Below are 19,745 nucleotides of genomic sequence, written 5' to 3' on the forward strand. Positions count from 1 at the left end.
ACCACAGCTCCCAGCAGTCCTGGATGCCCCTGGGTCCAGAGCCTTATGTCAGGGCTGAGCTGACCCTGGGCTCTGGGGCCGCCCTGGGAGCACCTGTGGCAGAAGGGCGGACTCCTCCCAGCATGGGGCGGGCACATGGAGGCAGAGCCTGGTGACCGGCCTCTTCCCCGGCTCCCAGTCTTGGGCAAAAGTGGGTGTACAAAGGGAGCTTGGAGAAGGCGGCTGGCCGGGATTGGGCCACGGGGACGGCTGCCCTGAACTCATCGGGACAGGAAACGTCCTCCGTGAAGGGCTGAACAGACCAAAGAGTGGCTTCCTCAGGTTCCCATCAAAACGGCCATAACACTGGTTTATTTTTATTTCGCGCTTGTCCTGTGTCAGGCACTGAGCGTTTTACAATTACTATCTGATTTATCCTCACAACAATCCATTTCACAGATGGGGAAACTGAGGCAGGCAAAAGGGACACGATTTTCCCAGAGTCCCATGGGTAGGTTTGAAGCCAGATTTGACTCAGGCTCTTCTGACTCCTGGACCAGGATGCTAGCCAGGGAGTCACTTTTGTTTTTCCATACCTTAGGACAAAATAAATTTTAATTACAAAAAAAAAAAAAAGCCATATTTGCCAGTGTCTCCCAGCCAAGTTCAGGAGTATTAGGATTTTTAAAAATGAAATTCATTCCTTTCCAGATCCTCTGTTTTGACCTTGGCTTTATGGGGCATTCTTGGCCTTCCCTGCAATGCCCCTTCCCCTCCCTCCTCCCTCCTCTCCTTGCCCCCTCCCCTCCATGAACTTCCTCTCCTTGCCCCCTCCCCTCCATGCCCTCTGCCCTCTGCACCCCCTTCCTGCAAGGCACCAACTGGCCCTCCCCTGTCCCTGAGCTGTGTCTGTGGCAGCAGGAGCTGGGCGCCATCTCTGAGACTGGCGTGGCCCACGTGGCCCGGGTGCCCTCTGCAGCGGCGACAGTGGCGAGGATCTCCAGGGAGGCCACAAACGCCTTTGCTCTTCCCTATAATGGGGAGGGCCGGCGGGGGCCATGGCACTGCCCGGCTGCTCTCAGGGGCTGGGAACCACAAGGGCCGTGCCTGTTGGTGCCCAGGGGCCATCACTGCCCATGGCGTGCCTGTCCTTGCATCTGTAGGGCGGCTGGGCACTGCCCCCAGCCAGGCTGACCTCATTTCCTTGGGTGGTAGATTGAGAGAATGCTCTTAGGGAACAGCAGAGAGCCAGCCCAGGAACAGGGAGAGGGACGGGAATCGGGGTCAGCCCTCGGCGCCCTGGGCCTGGATGCCCAAGCACACTGGCACTCCCTGCCTGTCTCAATACCTGGAAAGACACTGGGGTCCTCATGGATGCCCATGAACTGTCCCCTCGCAAGCACGTTTGCCTTTCTCCACTCTTCTTCATTCACGCTAGAGGAGGAAAAGGTGGGGGGAGGTTGGGAGGAAGGGGGCGGAGGGAGCCAGCCCAGCCTGGGGCCCATGGTCGGGGGTCTCAGCAGGGCAGCCCACCCGCTCCCAAACCCTTTCCAGCCATTAGCTTCCTCCCTAGGTCCTCGTTCATGGTTCAAGGCTGAGCAGGGACCACGACCATTTTACAGATGAGAACACCAAGGCTCCCAAACGCAGTGATTTGCCTACAGCCCACATCCCCCTCCCCCGCCTGGTGGCTCTCCCTCCCAGCCCAATCTCATGCCGGCCACTGAGAGGGTGGGCAGCCACGGGCTCCCCAGGCGACCTGTCAGACGAGGGTCCCCAAACCTTACCGTAAGCACATCCTCAGGTCGTCTTCCTGGCTCGGGGTCAGCCCCACCTTCTGGTCCCGGAGAACCTTGTCCCTCAGGAGCCTCTGGCGCCAGGCCATCGGCAGACACCTCTCCATGTCCAAGATAGTGATGGCTCTCTGGGGTCAACAGCAAGAAGCCCCTCAGCTCTTTGTCGGGGCCTGGAGCCTGGGATCCCGGAGCCCAGGAGGCCGGGAGGTGGGAGCCTGAGATGGGGCCTGGGCTGAGATCCTGGCTGAGCGGGGCGTCCCCCTGCCAGCCTGGGTCTCTGAGAGTGGTGCCCAGGTGAACACTTCTCCGGCCTACCAGGGGAAAGCCGGCTCCTGTGGGAGAGGCTCGGCCCCAAGGAAACCCCGCTTCCGACACGGCCCCTCTGGCTTTGGACAGATCGGGGTCCTGGGATCCTGGAGGGGACAAGGCGGGCCCTCGGGGGTCCCTCCCTGGCGTCCCCCTGCATCCCCCTGAGCAGAGCAGTCTGCTCCATGGCTCTGGATCTCAGGACCCCAATGTCCATCCGGCTGCCTCAGGCAGACACCCCAAGAACGGCTGAGCAGATCACCCCCTCCCCGCCCTGCAGAATGCTCCAGGGCCCAGTGCGTAGGCTGGGCTCTCCGGCGCAGGGAAAATGCGTCTCACTGCCTTTTATCTGTGCCCACCCAGGGCCTCGGCCACCCAGAGAGGGGGCTGCTTTGCAGCTGGCCCCCCTCGTTGGACAGGACATTCAATCTCCCGGCCTTCAGGCCCTGACCAGCCTCCTTAATCCCGCTCAGCCTTGGAAATAACTTTGTATTTTGCACAGAAACTTCTGTCTTTGCCCTTGCGCTGCCCTTATAGAATGAGCTCCCTGAGGGCAGGGCCCCAGGCCCTCGGCCTTCACTTGGGGCATGCTGAGGAAATCCCTTAGCTCTGAGCTCCCTTATTCACCATGTGGGGAGAATAATTCTCCACTGTCCAGAGGCTAAACTGGAGATGGCCAAAGGAAGGTCCTTCTTGCTCCCGGCCTCACCAAGGCTGCATGGTAAACGCTGCCATTGGCCCTGCCCCAACGGCTCCTCCTGTTATAGACCTCAGGTCTGGCCAGGACAGGGGACCCCCGCGGGTCCCTCGTGCTGTTGGGGAGGCAGCCCCCACTTGGGCTCCTGGTCCCTGGGCCCCCCCAGGCAGCTGGAGGCCTTACCTGCACTTGCCAGATTTTCTCGTCCCTGGAAGACACCTCAGTGGCAGTCTGGCTCATGAGGGCGATCAGCATGTTGAGGAGGAGCACGGAGGTGAGAATCACGTAGATGATGAGGACGAAGAGGAAGAAGCCTGGAAAGCTGGAGTGCTCCGGGCCCGACAGGTCCCCGAGCCCAAGGGTCAGCTTGAAGAGAGACCCCGAAGCATTCCCCACGGAATCGTAGGGACAGTGGTCGGGCCCCGGACACGCGCCGGACAGGGCTGAGAGGGCTGTAAGGAGAGCAGCTATCAGCAGTGGAAGGGGCAGATCGGGCTCTCCCTAATATCACATCCCTCCCACCTTCCCTTTTACTATCCAGCACAGCGCCCCCCCCTCCAACCCCCAGGCTCACAACTAGCACTCTCTCATCCCCAATATACAATATGTTGTCAAGGTCTGCCAATTTCATCTCTCAACATCTCTCATCGATATCACCTCTATGTTTCTTGTCAATTCCAGCTTTTGATGTTATAGCTTTGTAACATCTGTCTATTTCACCTGCAACATCACCTCTTGCTCATTTCACCTTTGCAAAATCCTTTCTCACTTTCACTTCCGCAACTCTCTCACCAATATCATTTCTATATCTTGTCAATGTCAGGGTTGACATCTCTGTTGATTTCACCACCGCCAGCATCTCTTGCTCATTTCACCTTTGCATTACTTCATCTTTGCAGCATCTCTCCAATACTCTCCCTTCTTTCCTCACATTGCCCCCACCCTAGTGGAGATCCTCCCCACCTCACACTTGGACTATGGCAATAGCTGCTCGGGGTCTTCAGTCCATCCTCTCCATAGCCACTAAAGTGACTTTTTATAGCACAGATCTGTCTCTCTGGGTTTGTCTCTGTCTCTGGGTTTGTCTCTGTCTTCTCTTTCACACACACACACACACACACACTTCAATGACTCCCTATTTCCTCCAGGAGCAAACACAAAATACAAAACCTTCTGTGTGGTTTTCAAAGCCCCTTATCATCTCCCTCTGCTGCCCTTCCATCCTTTTGACATCTAACCCCCAACATGGAATCTGTGATCTGGTAAACACTGGCTCCCTGGCTGGCCCACAAGTCCCTGTCTCGGTGCTGAGCATTCTCTCTGGCTCTCCTTCCTCCGTGCTCTCCCTCCTCCCCTGACCCGGTGCCGTGAGCAACATCCTGAATCTATATTGGGGCAGACACTTTCTTTCCCAAATCACACACCTGGGGCTGCCTCAGTTTCCTCACTGTAAAGTGGGGAGAACAACAGTACTCTCTGTCCAGGGTGGTCCTGAGGTCCACCTAAGCTGATCATTGCAGGGCACTTAGTGAGAGCGGGGCACATAGTGCTTAGTGCTGCATGTTATCACCATTCTTTGTCACTCTCCACTGAATTCCTTCCACTTCCCTCTGTGAATTACTTCCTGCCTCTCCTGGTTTAAAGCTTGCTTTGTACACATTTATTTGTATGTGGCTCCTCCCCATTCGACTTTGAGCTCCTCCGGGACAGGGACGGCCTTTTGCCTCTTTGAATCCCCCGCCTTTGGTGTTGTCCCTGAGAGATCAGGGGAGGCACTTAATGTTTACTGAGTGACTGCAAACCCAGAAATGGCCCCCAGAGGCTGGGACCCAGACAGCTGCTCCTGCAGCCGGTTTCAGGCTGACCCTTCCCAGGGGTCCTCAAACTACGGCCCACGGGCCAGATGCGGCCGTTGAGGACGTTTATGTGGCCCCCCGGGTTATGGCAGATGGGCTGAGGCGCAGAGACAGAGTGTGAGCTTTTGTTTTTACTAGAGTCCGGCCCTCCAACAGTCTGAGGGACAGTGAACTGGCCCCTATTTAAAAAGTTTGAGGACCACTGCGTTTAGCCCATCAACCAGCTCATCATGGCCCCACTCTTTTGTGATGGGAAGTAAGATAGTTTGGGAGCAATGGAGACCCCCGTGTGTCTGTGAGCGAGTGAGTGTGAGTGTGAGTGTCAGTTGGAGAGAAGCACATCACCCTGGGAAGGGGTAACCTGTACTCACCAGAAGCAAAACCCACGAGGAAAACCACATACACTAATAGGAACCTGGCCACATCATGGAGAATCATCTGAGGAAGCCGAGAGACCCTCCATTAATGCGAAAGGCAGCTGGAGTTGGGACAGAAGGTGCTTAATAATTGACACAGGTGGGTCTCAGCTCTTTGGGAATGTCTTTCCCCTCCCCCTCTTCCCCTCCCCCCAGGAAACCAGTTAACTAGGTTGGGGGGGGGGTAGCCAAGGCAGTGGAATAGGAGCAAAGTCTCCTGGCCAAGTTGAAACAGCAGTAAACCGTCTCCTGCTCCCTGTTGCCCCTTCTGGGCCTGCAGAGCAGACTTGCTGAGCCGAGGGGCTCCCAGCCGCCTGCCCTGGCCTCCAACCCCTGGATCCTTAGGGAGGGCAGGGCAGGGCAGGGGAGGAGGGATAAGAGAGATCCAGAGCTGGGGCCACTCGTGAGACCTCTGGAGGCTGGCTGATGGAGGCCGCCTGATGGAGGCCGATGGAGGCCGACAGAGGCCAGTGAAGTCAGGGCTCACCTTCTGCAGGACCACCGTGTAAATGCCGGTGAGCTTGAAGCCCCGAGAGTAGTAGAGCAGATTGAACCAGCCCAGCACCAGAGCCATGCTCTGCATCACCGCCACAGTCTCCGCCCCGACCCAGGACAGCCCCAGAGAGCAGAGCACCAGCCCGGCCTGGAAGAGACTGAGCCCAAGCAGGGCTGCCTGAGCCTGCCATTCCCGGCCCGCGTGCCCACCGGCCTCTGGAGAGCTCCTTCCTCCCTCCTCTCCTTTGCCCCTCTCCTCCATCACCTCCTCCTTCCTTTATCTTCCTCCCCCCTCCTGCTCCCCTCCCTCTCCCCTCTTCCTCTCTCCTCCCCTCCTCCCCAGCTCCCTCTCCTCCTTCCCTGGAGATGGGCCGGCCGCTGGGCCCAGTGCTGGGGATCCTGCCCCGCTCCCTCCAGGGCCCTCCTCGCCCCTTTCTCCGGCCCCTTCCTCTAAGAGGGAGGCCCCCCCTGCTCCAGGGACGGCCCGCACCTCCCGTGTCCCATGTTCCTGGCACAGAGCCAGACCCGGCCTCCACCGCTCGCTCTCTCCGGGCACCGAGAGATGCTGGGAGCCCGGCCCTTCTCTGGCACCGGTGCCATGCTGAAGGGGGTGCCGATGCCCTCAGGCCCTTACCAGAGGACGTGGAAGTAGCTTTTCAGCAGAAAGGTCCCGAGCCGGAAAGGTCTCATCCAGTTGATGTCCAGTCCCTGGAAAGCAGCCCAGTATCCAGCCCTTGGCAGCCCTTCCCCCAGGCCTGCAGTCCTGGCCTCCTCCCCCAAGTCTGCTGGGGGATGCCGGCGCCCCCTGCTCTCTCCACACTGCCTGGCACGCTGCTCCCTGCACCCAGCAAGTGCCTACAGCTGGCAGAATGGGCCTGACACCTTGTCTGCGTGTTGGGGGGGGGGAGGCAGGCAAGTGGGGGGGGGGCTTTTATTGAGCCTCAGAGGCGAACTGTTCAGGGAGGAGGCCAGGGCCTGGCCCCCGGGGGAATCAGCCTCTCCAGGAGGCCTGCCCAGAGTCCCTGGGCCCAGATCCTCGGCCCAGCCTGCCAGACTTACCGTCTTCACCATCATTCCCACGGCCGACAGGAAGATGTACACCTGCCCCAAGATCCTCCAGGGGCTTTTGCTCTGGGCTGGGCCAGGAGACTCCTGGGGTGGCAGACAGAAGAGCTGGCAAGCTTGGAGGGGCGGGGGTGGGGCAGACCTCCTGGCCCGGGGGGCTGCCTGGGGGCTGCCTATCTGACCCCTCAGGGACCTCAGGCTGGTCAGGACCCCCCAGCCCAACCTCAGGGTGCTCTTGCCTGGCAGCTCAGGGATCTCTCTGTCCCTCGGGCCGGGGTCTGGACGGGCACCTCCATGGGAGGGGGACCTTGCACCAGCAGATCTGGGGAGTGGGGGAGGCCCCCTGGGCCAGCAGGGAAGGGTTCCGGAGCCCCAGGACAAGGAGGATCACCTGGCTGCCCTCCATCCCCGGCCGCTGGGCCGTGAGCGCCGTGAAAAGCCCGATGTAGCTGAGGTACCAGGCGGTGCTGATGGCAAACAGGACGCCCGCAAAGGAGGCCCATTTGGCTTGTAGCAGACTCTGCAGGGGCTCTACCTCCAGCAGATCAGAGGCTTTCTGCGGGCAGAGAAGGGCCTGGAATGCCGCCCTTTGTCCTTCCCCCCCCCCTGCTCCTGGGGCCCAGGCGCCGTCTGCCGCCCCAGGCCCCGCCCTCACCTCCATGTCGGGGTAGAACACGACCGTCTTGAGGACAGAACTGGGCTCCGTGGTGTCCACTTCGCTCAGGTCGTACAGGGAACAGCTTATGGGCCCGTAGGTCCACTCACAGAACCTTCTGCCGAGGTGGGGCGTCGGGTGTCCCAGGGGCAGCTCTCGGGTTAGGATGCGTTGGAACAGCTGCCCGGGAGCGCAGAGGAGGACGGGGCAGGGGCACAAGGGAAGGGGGCAGGGGGCAGAGGGAGCAGAGAGGCAGGGAAAGGTCATTGCCAAGAGCCAGAGCCCACTCCACCCCCACTCCTGAGAAGCTTGCCCTTCTTCCCAGAGTCTGCTTACAAACTCATCTTCATGGGAGCAGCATGGCTTGATGGGGCCCTTCCAGAAGCTTAAGCCCAAAGGCACCCTAAGGGTCCCTGTTGTCTCTGCTAGTGGGCCGCGCCCCTGGAGTCAGGGAGGCCCCGAGCTCAAATCTAAGCCCAAACTTGCTAACTGCCTGGACGGTCCATTTTTAATGCTTGCCTCAGTGGCAGCCCACCAGGCCTGGGGGAGGGGCACAGCCCCCTGAGGCGAGATGAGCCCTGCCCTCCACAGCCACCCCCTCCCACCCCTCACCCTTTCTGCCCCCGGCCCGCAGGCTTTGCTTCCTGCTGGTAGTGGACCTCATCGCTGTGCTCTATGCTAGCCTGGTCCCTGCCCCCAGAGCTAGACTGTTCCCTGCCCTCCATCTTCATGCCTGTCCCCAGGGCTGTACTCTAGGCTAGCCTGATCCTTTCCCCCTAACCTAGCCTGGTCCCTGCCCCCTGGGCTAGCCTGGTCTCTGACCCAAGGGCTAGCCTGGTCCTTGGAGGAGCTAGTCTTGTTCCCTTTGCCCAGGGCCTAGTGTGTCTCTCTAGACCCCTCCCCAGCTCTGGCAGGAGGTTCCCTGGTTCCCTCCTGAGTAGTCGATGGCCCTCCCCCGGTCCATCGGACCTGGTACCTCGAGCTGGCCCTCCTTGGCTGCCAGCTGCAGCGGAGTCAGGCCTTGGAGGTTGCGGACTTTCTCCAGATGGCTCGTGGAGGCCGTCCCGTCCTTCAGCCGCCTCTCCTCACTGAGCTCGAGCACGATGTCATACATGTCGACCATCCCCGGATGGTTCCGGGCCCTCAGCACCAGAGCATGGAGCACTGTGTTCTCGAAGGTGTCCTGGGCCCGCGCCAGGTCAGAGTCAGCCTGGGTCATCAGGAACCTCACCATGTCTGGCTGGCAGGTGCAGGCCGCCAGGGACAGCGGGTATTCCCCTGGGAGACCCCGCAGCCTGTGAGGGACCTGCCCCCAGCAGCCCCCGGGGCCCAGGGCAGACCCTACCTCAGCTCCCAGGGAATATTCTGGGAGACACATGGGCCCGGAGGATCCTGGGGAATCTCGGCCACCTGTGCCCGCCCTGTGCCCTCCCCGTGCCCATCCCACACTCCTGTGGTCCTTGTCCTGCCCCTGGCTTGGCCTGCCCCTAGCTCCTTCTCTCAGGCCTTGTGGGACATTTTACCAAAATAGAAGCAATCCTCCTTGATGGGGTTGGGCTGGAAGAACAAGCCCGTGGCCCTGGCCTGAAGGTCGGCCCCCAATTCCACCAGCTGCTGGACAACATCCTTCAGGCCCCTCTCGATGGCGATGTGCAGAGCTGTCTGTCCTGGGGTCACAGGGAGGGATCAGCCCGCCTACTCCCAGAGGCCTGGGCCCAGCCTCCTCGGCCCTCCCTGTGCCCTCCAGGCTCTAGGAAAGGGCAGCCCCCTTCCCCAGGCTCACCAGGAGGGCGGCCCCATCCCCCCTAGGCTCAGCATTCTGGCCCCTCCAAAGGCACTTTGCTGTTCTGCTTCTCTCCCAAACCCATTTTACAGATGGGCAGCCCCACTCACCGCAGTAGAACTTGTCAGTGTAGGAGGCGTTGAGCAGCTTGGGCAGCTCCTCGTAGCCAAGGGCATGCTGCAGCAGGAGCATGACCATGTCCAGCACGTCTTTCTCACTCTTGTCCTGAGACCTCAGCAGAGCCTTCATCAGACACGTCTTCCCCGTGACCTCCTCTGTGGGGGGACGCCGCCCGGCTCAGTGGCTGGTCAGGGCCTTCTGTGGGGCCTGGCCTGGGGCAGAGCCACGCTCGCCGGGCACAGGCTGCAAGCAGGGGGATGGGGCAGGGAGGCTGGGCCTGGAGAGATGGTCCTGGGCTTTCTGGCCCCCAAGCCCAGCCCTTCTCACCTCGGAGCGTGGGGCCGCTGAGCTTCAGGTCACGCCGCAGAATCTCCTGCAGCTGCTCTCTCACAGCCTCCAGATCCCCCGCAGCGATGGAGCTGAAGAAGCGCTCCCTGAACCTGTGGCCACACAGCCGTGACCTTGACCATGTCCTCAGGTCACCCACCCCCACCTTGCAGGGGCCCCCGCTTAGCTCAGGAGGTTCCTGAAGGCCCACCAGGGCTCAACTCCCTCAGACATGGCCAGAGGCTGGCTTTCCAGTCTGGGTGTCTCGGCGCCCTCCCACCCCTGCCAGCTGGGGCCACCCTCAGTTGCGTCTCAGACTGCCTGGTCCTGGCCAGTGGGTGTTTACTCCTGGCAGACCCGTGCCTCGGGGATGGGCAGAGCGCCAAGCTTCAGTTCCCTGGACTCAGGGCACGCCTGGAGTGATAAACCTGCCCTCCAATGCCCCCAGCCCGTGGCTCTCCCGCCACCTCCTGTTCCACTCCGGGGCCAGCCGTACCCACCTGGTTCCTGGCCCTGGGCACTTACTCCCTGCCTGGCCAGGAGGGCCCAGCTGGCCCTTCCCAGAAGGAGGACACTTGTGTCATTTGGCTACAGAAGGGCCTGGGGGGGGGTAGATGAGGTCTCTGAGGGCCCTCCTGGACCTCCAAACATACCTGGGCCTCCACTGCGGCCCTCCTGTCCCTGGGAGAGCCCACAGCCTAAGCTTGGACACCGGGTTACCAGTGGGGGAAGAGAACCCAAGGGGCTGGGTAGGGGGAGGGGCAGGTGGGAGAGGGCCCACTGCCGCCCTGGCTGGCTCAGCTGTGTGCAGGTGACAGGGTGGGCCACTTACTTGTTCGGTTTCCACAGATCTGGGTCAGGGGCCTTGCTATCCGGGCAGTCGAGGCCCTGGGCTGGGGGCTTTTGTGCTGTCTCTGTTCTGTAAAAGAGTCCATTGTCCCCCAGCTCCTGACTCTGGGAGCCCCCACCAATTCCTTCTCTCCCAGCTGCCCCTTGTCCCATCCCAGGCTTCTTGGGAACAGGGGCACGGAGGAACCCCCATCCCAGGGTCCTTGCAGGGGAGGAGGGCCCCAGCAGCAGCCAGAGTCTCTCTCTGCCCTGCTGGAGGTCGCCATGCCCCTCACCACGCCCCAAGGGGGGTCCCATGGATTGTCACCGGGGAATCAGGACAAGAAGCCCCCCAAGAGCTGAGAGGCAATTTTACCTGGTGTCCATCTGTAATGGCAAAGTTCTTGGAGCTATAAAAGAGCCATTTTTCTTTCTGGAAAAAGAGCCTGGTCTCTAGTCTCTGAAGGGGAGGGAATCCATTATCCTGGGTTGGGAGGGGGTCCCCCTCAAGTAAATTGTAAGGGGGTCAGAGTGTGTGAAAAAGGAGAGCAGGAGTCTCCTCCCTGGCCACTGGCCTCTAGCTTTATTTTGAAATAAAAGCAAGTGTTCAGCCCAAAGACAGGCAGGGACAAACTCATGGGAATGCCAAGTCTGTACAGGCGGCTCAGTAAAGGGGGACAGGGGCTGGCTGCGGGGGCTTTCAGAAAATGTGCCCACGTTTACACACATATAGACACCCAGGTCTGCTCTAAGTTTCCCTAAGTTCTCCTCCTCTGACTAGCACCCGCTCCAGATGTAGGACACAGTCCAGGGGCAGCAGACTCAGAATCCCTCTTTAAAGGGCACCCAGTGAGGAGGAAAGTCAGGAGGCTGCTCCAGTTCTCCCAGGTGCCCTCTAAAACCACATGAACCCAAACCTCTGAACAGAGTCTGATGGAATGAAACTAGTCTCCAGGTCAAGATAGACTGAAAAAAACTTCAAGAAAGTCAGTCTCACTGAGGAGAATAGGATGCTCAAGTCAGGCAGACAGAGTCTAGGAAAGCCAGTGAGAGGGTCTTAATTATAGCAAATCAGCAACTAAGAACCTCAGTCCTAGCTCAGGAGAAGAGCAGATCAGGGGGCAGCCTCCAGTGTCAGTTCAGAAGGCAAATTCTGAGAAACCAGGCTGTTTCCTGGATGGAGTTCCTTGTACAAACACAAGGTGCCCCTGTGCTCAAAACCAAGACTTGGAGGTACCCAAGAAGCTTGGGACAGCACCTCCTTTACCCTAGGAGCAGAGCTTATCCCTAAAAGTAAAAGAGAGGAAATACCAAAAGGAAAGGAGAGAAAATAAGCAAAATAGAAAAGAACCTTGACTATAGAAAACTACTGTGGTGACAGGGAGACCAAAACACCAAGTCAGATGAGGACAGAATGTCCGCAGTAGAAATCTCAGAGAGATAAATGGGTTTCAAGCTCAAGAGGCTTCTTGGAAGTGCTCAGAAAAGACTTCAAAAGGCAAATAAGAGAGATAGAAAAGAGAGAGAGAGAAAGGAAATGAGAGGTATGCATGAGCGAGAAAAGGAAGGAAAAAGTTTCTGAAGAAAATAACGCCTTAAAAAGCAAAATTGGCCAAATGGAAACAGAGATACAAAATCTAACTGAATTAAATCACACATAAACTAGAACAAGGCAAATGGAAGCTAATGACTCTGTGAGACAGAAAGAATCAGTCAAACAAACTAAAAAAAACAAAAAAACAAAATGGAAAAAATGGAAGAAAATGTGAAATACTTACTAGTAAAACAGCTGACCTGGAAAATAGATCCAGAAGAGACGATTTAAAAATGATTGGCCTACCTGAAGGTAACAGCCTGGATAGCATTCTGCAAGAAATCATTAAGGAAAACTACCCCAAATATTCTAGAAACAGAGGGGGAAATATTCATTGAAAGAATCCATTGATCTTCAGAAAGAGATCTCACAAGGAAAACTCTAGGAAACACTGTTGCAAAACTCCAAAACTATAATGTCAAGAAAAAAATACTGCAAGCTGCCAGACAAAAATGATTCAAATATCAAGGAGCAACAGTCAGGATTACCCAGGATCTGGCAGCTTCTACAATAAAGGCTCAGAGGGCCTGAAATACCATATTCCAGAAGGCAAAGGAACTAGGGATTACAACCAAGAATTAACTACCCAGCAAGATAGTATCATCTTTCAGGAGAGGAGATGGAACTTCAATGAAGTCATAGACTTTCAATCATTTCTATTGAAAAAAAAAACAGAACTAAACAGAAAATTTAATATACAAACAAAGGACTCAAAAGAAGCATAGAAAAGCAAACAGGGGAAAATATATATTATTTAAAGATTAAACTGTTTATATCTCTAGATGGGAAAAGGATATTTGTAACTCTTGAAAACTGTATCTGTCAGTGGGGCAGAGAGGAAGGTATCAATGGATGGAGGGTGAGAAAGAAAAGGACATTAAGAGATGGGAACCCCCAACCAAAAATTAAACTGGAAATACAAAAATTAAAAGGAGAAATCAATAATATTGAAAGTAAAAAAACTATTGAATTAATAAATAAAACCAATAGTTGGTTTTATGAAAAAGCTAATAAAATAGATAAACCTTTGGTAAATCTGATCAGAAAAAAGAAAGAGGAAAATCAAATTGTTAGTCTTACAAATGAAAAGGGGGATCTTTCCACCAATGAAGAGGAAATTAGAGAAATAATAAGGAGTTACTTTGTGCAACTTTATGCCAATAAATTTGATAACTTAAGTGAAATGGATGACTTCCTCCAAAAAGATAGGCTTCCTAGATTAACAGAGGAGGAGATAAATTGCTTAAATAGTCCCATTTCAGAAAAAGAAATAGAACAAGCTATTAATCAACTCCCCAGGAAAAAATCCCCAGGACCAGATGGATTTACATGTGAATTCTACCAAACATTTAAAGAACAATTAGCCCCAATGCTATATAAACTATTTGAAAAAATAGGGAATGAAGGAGTCCTACCAAACTCCTTTTATGACACAGACATGGTATTGATACCTAACCCAGGTAGATGGAAAACTGAGAAAGAAAATTATAGACCAATTTCCTTAATGAATATTGATGCTAAAATCTTAAATAAGATATTAGCAAAAAGACTTCAGAAAATCATCCCCAGGATAATATACTATGATCAAGTAGGATTTATACCAGGAATGCAGGGCTGGTTTAATATTAGGAAAACTATTAGTATAATTGACCATATTAATAATCAAATTAATAAAAACTATATGATCATCTCAATAGATGCAGAAAAAGCATTTGACAAAATCCAACATCCATTCCTACTAAAAACTCTTGAGAGTATAGGAATAAATGGACTATTCCTTAGAATAATCAGGAGCATATATTTAAGACCGTCAGTAAGCATAATATGCAATAGAAATAAACTGCAACCTTTCCCAGTAAGATCAGGAGTGAAACAAGGTTGCCCACTATCACCATTACTATTCAATATAGTACTAGAAACGCTAGCCTCGGCAATAAGAGCCCGAGAAAGAGATTCAAGGAATTAGAGTAGGAAATGAGGAAATCAAACTATCACTCTTTGCAGATGACATGATGGTATACTTAGAGAACCCCAAAGACTCTGCTAAAAAGCTATTAGAAATAATTCAGAATTTTAGCAAAGTCGCAGGATACAAAATAAATCCACATAAATCCTCAGCATTTTTATACATTACCAACACAATCCAACAGCAAGAGATACAAAGAGAAATTCCATTCAAAATAACAGTTGATAGTATCAAATATTTGGGAATATATCTACCAAAGGAGAGTCAGGAATTATATGAGCAAAATTACAAAACACTTGCCACAAAAATAAAGTCAGATTTAAATAATTGGAAAGACATTCAATGTTCTTGGATAGGCCGAGTGAATATAATAAAGATGACAATACTCCCCAAACTAATCTATCTATTTAGTGCTATACCAATCAGACTCCCAAGAAACTATTTTAATGACCTAGAAAAAAATAACAACAAAATTAATATGGAAGAATAAAAGGTCGAGAATTGCAAGGGAACTAATGAAAAAAAAAAGTCAGAGGAAGGTGGTCTAAGTGTACCTGATCTAAAGCTATATTATATAGCAGCAGTCACCAAAACCATTTGGTATTGGCTAAGAAATAGACCGGTAGATCAGTGGAACAGATTAGATACAAAAGACAAAAAAGGGTACATCTATAGCAATCTAATCTTTGACAAACCCAAAGATACCAACATTAGTGATAAAAATTCATTATTTGGAAAAAACTGTTGGGAAAACTGGAAATTAGTATGGCAGAAATTAGATATGGATCCACACTTAACACCATATACCAAGATAAGATCAAAATGGGTCCATGATTTAGACATAAAGAATGAGATCATCAGAGAAATGCAAATTAAGACCACTCTGAGATACCACTACACACCTGTCAGATTGGCTAAGATGACAGGAACAAATAATGATGAATGTTGGAGGGGATGTGGGGAAACTGGGACACTGATACATTGCTGGTGGAGTTGCAAAAGAATCCAGCCATTCTGGAGAGCAATCTGGAATTATGCCCAAAAAGTTATCAAACTGTGCATACCCTTTGACCCAGCATTGCTGTTATTGGGATTATATCCCAAAGAAATACTAAAGAACGGAAAGAGACATATATGTGCCAAAATGTTTGTGGCAGCTCTTTTTGTTGTAGCTAGAAACTGGAAGATGAATGGCTGTCCATCAGTTGGAGAATGGTTGGGTAAATTGTGGTATATGAAGGTTATGGAATATTATTGCTCTGTAAGAAATGACCAACAGGAGGAATACAGAGAGGCCTGGAGAGACTTAAATCAACTGATGCTGAGTGAAATGAGCAGAACCAGAAGTTCACTGTACACTTCAACAACAATACTGTATGAGGATGTATTCTGATGGAAGTGGAAATCTTCAACATAAAGAAGATCCCACTCACTTCCAGTTGATCAATGATGGACAGAGGTAGCTACACCCAGAGAAGAAACACTGGGAAGTGAATGTAAATTGTTAGCACTAATAGCTGTCTGCCCAGGTTGCATGTACCTTCGGATTCTAATGTTTATTGTGCAACCAGAAAATGATATTCACACACATGTATTGTACCTAGACTATATTGTAACACATGTAAAATGTATGGGATTGCCTGTCATCGGGGGGAGGGAATAGAGGGAGGGGGGGATAATTTGGAAAAATGAATACAAGGGATAATATTATAAAATATATATATATAATAAAAAAAAAGAATGAGATCATAAATAGATTAGAGGAACAGAGAATAGTCTACCTCTCAGACCTGTGTAATGTATGACCAGAGGAGAACTAGAGATCATTATTGATCACAAAATACAAGATTTTGATTACATTAAACTAAAAAGTTTCTGTACAAACAATACTAAAGTAAACAAGATTAGAAGGGAAGTAACAAATTGGGAAAATATTTTTAAAAGCAAAAGTTCTGACAAAGGTCTCATTTCCAAAATATAAAGAGAACTGACCCTAATTTATAAGAAATCAAATCATTCTCCAATTGATAAATGGTCAAAGGATATGAACAGACAATTCTCAGATGATGAAATTGAAACTATATCCACTCATATGAAAGAGTGTTCCAAGTCACTACTGATTTGAGAAATGCAAATTAAGACAACTCTGAGATACCACTACACACCTGTCAGATTGGCTAAGATGACAGGAACAAATAACGATGAATGTTGGAGGGGCTGTGGGAAAACTGGGACACTGATACATTGTTGGGGGAGTTGTGAAAGAATCCAGCCATTCTGGAGAGCAATCTGGAATTATGCCCCAAAAGTTATCAAACTGTGCATACCCTTTGACCCAGCAGCGCTACTACTGGGATTATATCCCAAAGAAATACTAAAGAGGGGAAAGGGACCTGTATGTCCCAAAATGTTTGTGGCAGCTCTTTTTGTTGTGGCTAGAAACTGGAAGTTGAATGGATGCCCATCAATTGGAGAATGGTTGGGTAAATTATGGTATATGAAGGTTATGGAATATTATTGCTCAGTAAGAAATGACCAGCAGGAGGAATACAGAGAGGCTTGGAGAGACTTACATCAACTGATGCTGAGTGAAATGAGCAGAACCAGAAGATCACTGTACACTTCAACAACAATGCTGTATGAGGATATATTCTGATGGAAGTGGATATCTTCAACATAAAGAAGAGCCAACTCACTTCCAGTTGATCAATGATGGACAGAAATAACTACACCTAGAGAAGGAACACTGGGAAGTGAATGTAAATTGTTAGCACTACTGTCTATCTACCCAGGTTACTTATACCTTCGGAAGCTAATGCTTAATGTGCAACAAGAAAATGGTATTTACACACATATATTGTATCTAGGTTTTATTGTAACACATGTAAAATGTATGGGATTGCCTGTCATTGGGGGGGAGGGAATGGAGGGAGGGGGGGATAATTTGGAAAAATGAATACAAGGGATAATATTATTAAAAAATACTCATACATATATACTGTGAAAAAAATTCTAAATAAAATAAAAAAATGTATAATAAAAAAAACAGATGGGAAAAGCTTTGTACTGGAAGAAGGGGAAAGGGGAGGTATAATGGAAAATTAGATCACATGAAGAGGAGCAAAAGACATTAAAATTGAGGGAAAAAGGAAGAGGAATAAATACTGTCTGAAGCTTGATCTCATGAATTTTGGTTCTAAGAGGGAATAATAAGCATTTAGTTTGGTATAGAAATTTATCTAACCCTATAAAGAAGTATGAGGGAAAAGAAGAAAAGAAAAAGGAGGGACAGAAACACTAGGGGGAAAAGTAAGAGAAAGGGGGAAAGGTTTATAGAAGACAAGGTAATGGATGAAGTGACTTTTTAAAAAATACTACAAGAGAATGCTGAGAGGTGATAGGAGATCAGGTAGTGAGTGGAATGGGTTAAAAACATTACTAAGAGAAATAATGGGTGATTGGAGATAAGATAGTGGGTGGGGAGGTAAAAAAAAATATGACCAAGGACAGAGTGGACAGAGAGAACAAAAGTATATACAGGGGAGAAAATAGGAGCTGGTAATTCTGAGAATGTGAATGGTATGAACTCTCCCATAAAATAGAAGTGAATAGCACAGTGGATTGAAAAGCAGAACCCTGAAAAGGGGGGGGGAGCTCTACGTGCACACACAGGCACATCTGTGCAGGCTAATGTGCCCATGTGCACACACATATAGACACCCATGCCTACTCACACATGAGCAGCTCCCCCAAGTTCTCCTCCTCTGCCCAGCATCTGCTCCAGATGCAACTGGTCTGGGGGATCCTTGCCCTTCTTGCCCCCTCCCCCAGACAACCCCACAGCAGCAGACCCCAAATGAGGCCACCTGGGATCTGTGTCCCAGGACAGCCCTGAGTGTGCCCTCCAGGAGGCGCTCCCTAACTGGTGCTAGGAAGCCCTCCTCCCCTGTAGATCCCAGGATCTCAGAGCTGCAAGGGGCTATGGAGGTTGCCTTGTCCACCCCAAAGCTGACCCAGGGTTTCCTCCATCACATCCCTACTCAGTGGTCAGTCTCCCAGCTAAGCTTCATGTGCTAACCACCAAGGAGGGGCGCCCCTGCGTCCTGAGGCAGCCCAACTGCTCTACTTTGGGAAAACTCAGCACAAGATTGTTCCTGACATCACTGAGAAATCTTAGAGAAAATGTGTTTGGGGGTGCTAATTACTGCTGAGGTAAAGTGGAATTTATCTGAATGACCAGGGCTGGGACATGGGACCTCGCTCCCTGGATCTTGTTTCGGTCAATGCTGCCGAGAGCCGGGGTCCTTCTGGGGCTACTGGGCCCCAGTCTTTGCCCATGTGGCTCGGTGCCCAGGACCTGTTATTTCATAGGGTGCAGGGGGGAGAGTGCTTACCTGCCCGGGCTGTGGAGGCTGGAGGAATCCACCTCACACTCCAGGGATGTTTCTTCCTGGACCTCAGAAACATTGCGGCATCTGCACAGACATGTTTTTCACTGCAGCACCCCACCTGGAAGCTCCAACCCCCTGCCCTCCCCCGGTTTCCCCCTCTGCTCATCCCATGGGCCTCAGGGCTCCCAGCTGGAGGGGAGGGGGAGAGCTGGAGCTTCCTCTGCTCATAAAGGGGCTCTGTTTGGGTGTGGGCAACAGGGGAACCCCAGAGGAGGCAATGGGAGCTCCATTTGTGCCCCTTCATGAGGAGAGCCTTTGCCGGGCTGGGCCAACTGGTATGGGGACAGACACTTACTGGGCGAGACTGGCCTCTGGGAGCAGAGGTTGCAGGAGAACAGAGGAGAGATCCCCAGGTTCTGGGTCCAGAGACTCATCCAGGTCCATGTGCAGGCCGGAAGGGGAGCCAAGAGAAAACACGAGGAGAAGCTTCCTTGGGTCTCTACACTCATCAGGAAGGGTGAAGTCCTTGATGCTGATAGCCTGCAATCTGTCCTCTGTCACTGGCTGGCTCCTAGACCTGCTCCCTCTCAGCTCCTTCCCGCCCAGCAGCCCGGGCACAGCCCCCAGCCCCGCCCTGCCCCAACAGGTACCCAGCCTCCCTTGCACGGGACCTGCTCTTCCTTCCCACAGCCCCTCTGAGAAGAGGAAGCTGGTCATTGGTGGAACCCATTATACTTGGAGTTTTCCTCTGTTTCTGGTGATGAGGGGTGAGCAAGTGGCAAGGCCTGAGGAGCCCCGGGGCTATTCTTGAAAAGGGAGAGCTTGGAAGGGGCACAATCCCCAGCTTCCTGAGAAGCCCCGAGGTTACCTGAAGCATTACCTAAGATTATCTGGAGGCCTTGAGTGTCCCGCTGGCCAATGGCAGTAATTCCATGGGGGTTCTGCTGCTCAGGAAGGCTGGCAGCTAGCCACCTCGACCACCTTCCCTTGTTCCTCTAAGTAACATTCAGGAATGGGGCCTTTGCAAAGAATGCGTGGGCTGATTGGCCCCCAACAGTCCTGGCTGCCCCCATTGCCCACAGAGCTCCCTAACCTGAGGGAGGAGTTATCCCCCGCTGGGGGGCCCACAGAGGGAGGGAGACCAGAGAGCTGGAGAGACAATACTAGGAGCAAAGCTCTCATGGGGGGTGTTGTTACAGGCGCCCCTCAAAAAAGTGGAAAATAGCAATGAATAAAAACTTTGTATCTGTCTCTCTCTGACTCTTTCTCACTATGTCTCTCTGCCTTTCTGCATCTCTGCCTCTCTCTCTTTGCTTCTGCCTCTGTCTCTGTCGGTATGTGTCTCTGTCTCTCTGTCTTTTCCTTCTCTGATTGTCTCTTTCTCTCACTCTTTCTGTCTCTCTCCTCTGACTATCTCCCTCTGTCTCTGGCTTCTTTCTCTGTCTCGGTGGTGGTGTTGTGTGTGTGTGTG

At 52.2% G+C, this 19,745-nt stretch overlaps 1 protein-coding gene across 2 annotated transcripts; it reads right to left on the reverse strand.

The window, feature by feature from the left end:
• Positions 1–322: 322 nt before the first annotated feature.
• Positions 323–18,829, reverse strand: LOC141560086 (transient receptor potential cation channel subfamily V member 3-like). 2 transcript variants are annotated; one of them, XM_074297758.1, is made up of 18 exons: positions 18,630–18,829; positions 18,278–18,358; positions 10,700–10,756; positions 10,328–10,414; positions 9,496–9,608; positions 9,159–9,323; positions 8,789–8,932; positions 8,242–8,543; positions 7,266–7,445; positions 7,002–7,166; positions 6,605–6,697; positions 6,180–6,253; positions 5,538–5,703; positions 5,006–5,072; positions 2,962–3,230; positions 1,767–1,903; positions 1,328–1,413; positions 323–575 (listed from the first exon to the last, which is right to left on the reverse strand). In XM_074297758.1, exons 1-18 carry the CDS (start codon positions 18,716–18,718, stop codon positions 556–558), a joined length of 2,295 nt encoding a protein of 764 aa, XP_074153859.1. In that variant the 5' UTR covers positions 18,719–18,829; the 3' UTR covers positions 323–555. The 2 variants fall into 2 exon arrangements, with proteins under 2 accessions (XP_074153859.1, XP_074153860.1); XM_074297759.1 differs by lacking the exon at positions 10,700–10,756 and having other exon boundaries at positions 18,630–18,827.
• Between the last annotated feature and the right edge of the window lie 916 nt (positions 18,830–19,745).

This window comes from Sminthopsis crassicaudata, chromosome 3 (assembly GCF_048593235.1).
Source record: "Sminthopsis crassicaudata isolate SCR6 chromosome 3, ASM4859323v1, whole genome shotgun sequence".
NCBI lineage: Eukaryota > Metazoa > Chordata > Mammalia > Dasyuromorphia > Dasyuridae > Sminthopsis > Sminthopsis crassicaudata.

Excerpts from the sequence above, each read along its gene's own strand:
- LOC141560086 (XM_074297758.1), bottom strand. The coding sequence starts at position 18,718 with ATGGACCTGGATGAGTCTCTGGACCCAGAACCTGGGGATCTCTCCTCT. Across the intron at positions 18,359-18,629 it reads CCAGAGGCCAGTCTCGCCCA|ATGCCGCAATGTTTCTGAGG; the intron begins GTAAGTGTCTGT and ends ATGTCTGTGCAG. Across the intron at positions 9,609-10,327 it reads GATCTGTGGAAACCGAACAA|GTTCAGGGAGCGCTTCTTCA; the intron begins GTAAGTGGCCCA and ends GTGTGGCCACAG.